This window comes from Alligator mississippiensis, chromosome 4, assembly GCF_030867095.1.
Source record: "Alligator mississippiensis isolate rAllMis1 chromosome 4, rAllMis1, whole genome shotgun sequence".
Taxonomy (NCBI): Eukaryota; Metazoa; Chordata; order Crocodylia; family Alligatoridae; genus Alligator; species Alligator mississippiensis.
Window position 1 is genome coordinate 60033605 of NC_081827.1, and position 6000 is coordinate 60039604.

The 6000-nt window shown below is 44.0% G+C and overlaps 1 protein-coding gene across 1 annotated transcript in view; it reads right to left on the reverse strand.

Moving 5' to 3' along the window:
• Positions 1 to 5697, reverse strand: part of DBX2 (developing brain homeobox 2) — a 39424-nt gene extending 33727 nt beyond the window's left edge. Inside the window, exon 1 of the mRNA XM_014601003.3 lies at positions 5475 to 5697. Coding sequence (XP_014456489.2) covers positions 5475 to 5682 — 208 coding nt within the window. The 5' untranslated portion in view covers positions 5683 to 5697. The remainder of the gene's footprint in view (positions 1 to 5474) is intronic.
• Between the last annotated feature and the right edge of the window lie 303 nt (positions 5698 to 6000).

Genomic DNA, 6000 nt, shown 5'->3' on the forward strand with positions numbered 1-6000 from the left:
CATTAGTTAGTTTGTGCTCTGGTGGGTGAAATTCCGCATAGTCAGCAAGCCACAGTGTTCTGTAACAGCTGTGATTTCTAGACGTTGAGAAGGCATAACCCCATGGAGACCACAATCCAGAGAAACAGCATTTTAAAGAGAGAACCTGATTCTTCACCAGTTTGCACTTTCTGCATTTTCTTTTATTAACAAGAGAGTGTGAAATGGGAGGAAAATGTAGCTGAAGTGGAAGGGCAACATTTAACATACACGTGTAAAAAAAAAAAAAAAAAAAAAAAGTAAATACTATACAGGGCAGCAGGGAATCAGATCCATAGTTAAAGAGATTAAGATAACTTCAAATTCAAGTCTCAGTTACAGCAGATCACTAGAATTAGATCACACCAATGGCCCACTAAGTCCAGTGTCCTGTCACCAACTGTAGTCAGTAACATGCTTCATAGTAACACATAAGAAAATCTGCAAATTATGCTCATAACTCTCAAAAGTTAGTGCCCGATTTATGCCTTGAAGCATCAGAGTTACATACCTGCAAAACTGCCCTTTATTCTTGCAATAATTAGCATTTATATGCTTAATAAGAAGGCGTACAGATATTATATCTAATCCTTTTTTTGAATCTGTTCAGTTCTTAGTCACAACTATAGCCTGTGGCAAGGAGTTCTACAGGCTAATTGGGCCTTGAAATTCTAGAGGAAGGGTTGGCAACCCCCTGCACACATGCCAGAGCATGGCACATGAAGCCATTTTGCTCAGCATTCCACAACCAATCCCAGCTCTCAGCAGGCCCTTGCCACCTGCCACAGAGCCCAGGCTGCTCATAGCAGGTGCTGGGGAGGCTGCAAGCAGCTGCACCAGGGTCCACAGAGCTCCAGCTCAGCTCATTCCCAGTGGCAGGTACACATGCACCTTGGGGTAGACAGCAAGGAAGAGGCCGGGGTTGCCCTGCGACAACAAGAAGCAGGCCCCTTGAGGCTCCCCAGCCATCTGCCCCTGGTATACCAACATCTTACAAGTTGAAGTTGAGGAGGTTTTTTGGCACTGTGCCCAAAAATGTTGCCTACCCCTGTTCTAGAGTATATGAGAACAGAATTCAACTGCAAGTGGCTATAGTTAAATCCCAAAATTAAAATGTGTAACTTTTAGCAGTCTTGATAAAACAGATTACAGATTCTCAGCTGGTATAATTTAACCTGACTCCATTGAAACCAATGGAACAAAATGAACTTGTACTATCACAGAATCCCATTGTGTTTGTTTTTATTTTTTGGCATCTGTTTGAATATGATTAAAAATAAAAATATTATAAAGCAAACTGAAAAAAATATAGTTTGGTCATAGAAATAAATAACTAGTACAATGATTATGACAGCCAGCAAAGGAATCTTTCTTTCAAGACTTCATCATGCATCACCTCTCAGGGTAATATTTTGTGGATGAATGTTCATCATCCAGGTTTTCACCAAGGACTTTTTGGACTTAAAGTAAAGAAAAAATGAAAGATAAAGCTAGACACCACCCTATGCATTTACAATACAGAGTCATTTTTACTCTAGTACACTGACAAAAGCCTCCATCCCTTTTCAGCTCCATCAACAAGAAAACACAGGCTGGATCACGCAAATTTTCCTCACAAATGTAGGTAGTCATCACATGAACAGTTCTACTGAAACCACTCTAAAGAAAAACTTTGAACTATGGAACAGTTAATGGAAATGAAAAGTAACATGATAAAACAGGAATATAAAAAAGTCAGAGTCATGCAAGCAATTACTGAGCTCTCATGCATCTAGAACTTGACATGAACAGACCTCAGAGATAAAGGATCTCTCTTCCCTTGTCCTTTACCAGTATCTGTGGAAGTTTTAAGGATCACACAAAATTCAGGATTTTAATTCAAACAAGATGGAAATTGCAGATGTTTGCTACTTTCAGAGCTGTAGAAGAGTTTATTCATTTTGTCAGTTTCCAGCCTAATTTTGCATTTCTTGCTTCTCTAAAACTCCCACAGGACTCAGAGGAAATTTTGGATGCACAAGCAATGTGGTATTGAATCCACTGTCACAGTCCCCTTTTATGGAAAGTGTGCTTTGTGTTAACAAACAATCCATAACACCAAAATATCATGCTACAGTAACACTAGCTCTTGAATGGCACAAAAGTATTTATAAGCACAGAGTTGTAACAGTCCCCTGGCTGCCTGTCACGTGGCCCTCAATGGCTCTAGCCAAAACTCAGTAAGCGGCCCTCCACTCGAAATAATTGCCCACCCCTGTTGTAGGATCCCAACTTGAAAAAACTTGAAAGGATCCAAGGCTGGATGCTCAACACTTGTTGAAGATCATGTCCCTTTTAATGGGCCCCATTCATTGGGCATCCAAATGTTTGGGCATTTAAAGTCACTCGCCACTCTCGAAAATCTTGACTTAAGACTTATCTTGTTGGCATATACAGTAATGCTTTCATGTACATTTACTGTGCAACTATGCAAAATTCTTGTAGCAAGCACTGCGATATTATCCAAGCATGTAACTTTTTAAATGGAAAAACTAAATGTTCCACTGACTTCACAAAAGATTAAATAATTAAATATCGATAACTCACCCTCACTTTTACCCAGTCCTACAGTCCTTACTCTGGCAACATTCCTTATTATTCCATCAACAAGAAAAACAACATACAGACTTGACCATAAAAATCTTCCCCACAAAGGCTCATCAAGTGAGGAGCATCATTGGGACTACTCCAATGAGAAAAGAGTCCTGGCATGAGTATGTGCTGCAGAATCTGGCTGTAAGCACCAGTTTCTAGCTTTCATTTATGGAAGTTCAGGGCATCTCCTACAAGTCAATGGCTTCAGCCTGAATTAGATCAAATTCTCTCTATACATTCATGGCATATCCTTTATTTTAGCATAAACTGCTTTTTTCCTGAGTTAATAAATTATAATATGTCAGATTAACCGCAACATCTCTAGTGTAAGGGGCTGAGCCTTCAGTTCAATTTTCCCACTACAAATCAGAGCCACAACCATGTGGAGGGATTGACTCTGCAAGATGTTCCCCTGCAAGGAGCCTAATTTCATGAGCGCAGTCCCTTTGCACTACTGGCCAGAGTTAAAAATTATTGTGCAAGCATCATTATCAAGATTGGAAGTTCCTGAGTGCCTGGTTTCTTTTAAATAAAAATGAGGTGAGCCTTAAAGAATCTGCCTTCTCCACTGGCACCTTTAAATAAAAGCATTTCCTACATTTATTTTTGTTGTTGTAAAAATAATCTCTACATAAAATAAAGGGAAATATGCATCCTTTCTTTTTTGCATCACTGAGTCCATACTCAGTTATTTTAAAGGCTAGAAAATTAAACTTAAATTATCTTTAATGTTTTAATGATTGACATTTTAAATGTTTACTTAGTCCAATCCTGCTCACATAGGGCAATATAGTCATTGGAATTAGTAGCATTGTGAATAGAAACTATTTACGTCATTAAGGGTTTGCAAGATTTCACCAAAATCTTCACATACACATACGTACATGAACATTTAAAGAGAAAATAATTTTAACTTTGGTTTTTAAAATCACATCTGTCTCAGATAGAGTAGGATCATACCCCAAGAAAAAATATTTTGCTTTTCACTTTTGAAAAATACATAGCAAATATATTATTTAAATATACGCTGAGGGTCTGAAAATACATTAGACTGGACCAGAAATATCATACATTCCCTTTTTCATTTCTAGATAAATTAATAATTAGTTGCCCAGTTTTAATTAATTTTTGACCCACCCAGTTTTTTAACCCAATTTGGAATACTGGCATAAGAGGAACAGGCATGTATTCCTCATCTCTTTTTTCTTTTTTTATTGCTTCATACAAACAATACTAATTATATGAAAGTCATAATGTATTTGAAAACGGTATATGTTTAAATTCCAAAGTGATGGTAAGCATGAGGGTCTAGTAAATACACAGTTGTAATCACCACATACTATAGCAAAACTTTGAGCAGATTAGATTACCAAAGAGTGGCATTAGATTAGTGTAATATTTTTCATGCATCTTCATCACCCACAGGTTTTTATTTTAGCATGAGCACTGGAAGTGAACTGCATGTTAGAGAAGTTTTGCAATGCTGTAAAACTGCTGAGTTCTCTCACACTTTTGTCAGAACTTCAGAAAACTGTTATTTTTCTTAAGTCTTTTTTGTTGTACGAAGAGCCGAGTTTTGCATCCTTTTTCATACCAAGAAAAAAAAAAAATGAAATCTTTGGAAAGGCCAAGGACTTTACTAAAAAGATTTCATTACCTAAGGATCACTGGTTTATCTTGCTTTTCCTAAACTCAGAAGGATTTTTGGTCTCCCTCTTGCATTTGCTGCTGGCTAACCTCTGCTATTCTTTTAAGATTGCAATCTTTTAACAGATCTAAAAGATCTGGAATTAAAATGTGGATAGTTGTTAAACGTTTTGCTATGCTGATTAATTCCCTGGATGAAAACCATAGTCTATACAAGGAAATGGTTCAGATAAGGCAAATTATTGTTGTTTTAATACCCCACTACCAAGTAACACCACAGCCTTCCTTTCATAACCCAGCCAGTCAGAATTGATTTCAAGAACACTGTGTTCTTGTGAAGAGAAGAATTCTCCTTAGGAAGGCTGGAAGCCCTTTATAGCTGTATATTATCTCAAATAACAGCACTGACTATTAATCCAAATTTGACGCTGCCGTTTTAACCATCCTAGCAGACAGTGCTATAAAATCAGTGGCCAAATGCCCATTGACTTCAACGGGGGAAGAGCTGGCCAATTAACTGCTTTCAACTCTTATAGTGCAAGGCACAGCATACACTCTGATTTCTTCCCAGGTGTTTAAAACAATAAAATACAGGGTTGGGGGGAGGAAGTATTTTTAAATAACCTGATAGAGATCCACTTCCAAAAGATAGCGCTGATTCTTTTAATGGGGATAGCACGTCTAAAAACCAAAAATCTCTTGCCTTTCCAGCTACATAACGGTGAGGGGAAGTTTGGCGCCCAGACCTGCAGTAGTTCATCCTAAGCCAGGTCTGAAGTCCAAGGGGCTCCAGTGTCCTGTGCAGGAGCAGAGGCTCGGGCTGGGAGCCCGTGAGACCATTCACCTGCCCTTGTCCCTTGGCGGCTCGGGGCTGAGTTTCACGGGGCAGGGCCCTTGCAGGGCCCGTGGGGGCTCGCCGGCAGGGCGCCTAGCCTCTTCCCCATCCCTGCTTTCTCTTCAACCGTCCCCTAAAGTCAAGCGACGTGTACTCAGCAGCCCCCCTCAGAGCCGGGGCACGAAGCGCGGGGCCAGCTCGTGCCTCACCCAGGCCGGCGCAGGGGCAGCGCGCGGCCTTCCCGCCCCGGACGGCGTCCGGCTGTGCCCGCAGCGCAGCAGAGCGCAGCCCTGGCCCGCCGGAGGTCGGCAGTTGCTGTCCCGGGGCGCCGGGCGCTCACCTGAGGGCGCCGCCGCAGCGAAGCGGGCGGGCGCGGGGCCGGGCCAGCGCGCGGGGAAGGGCGGCGGCGGGGGCGGCGCGGGGCTCTGCAGCAGGTTCTCGATGAGGAAGCTCCTGCCCAGGCCGGCGGCGCCCGGCGCGGCGGGGAGGCGGAGCAGCGCCGGGGAGCCCGCCGCGTCCCCGCGGCGCGGGGCGCTGCCGGGCAGCATGGCCGCCCCGTCGCTCAGTGCGGGGCACCGCGCCCCCGGCCGCCCGGCCCGCGCTGGGCACAGCTGTGGGCTCCTCGGGGAGCCGCCGGCGCCGGGCTGGAAGGTGTGTCCAACGCCTTCATTGTGTCCCAGCCGCCCCCGCCTCCCCGGGCGCTAGAGCCGGGCCGCCCGCCAGGAGTGCTGCCGGGCAGGTGCCGGCAGAGCGGGGCGGGGCGCAGTGCCGGGCCCGTGGGCAGGCCTGGGGCTGAGCTTGGCTCCTGAGCACTTGAGGCTGATGGAGACGCCGCAGGCTTCCCGCCCCGCCCCGCCCCGCCCCGC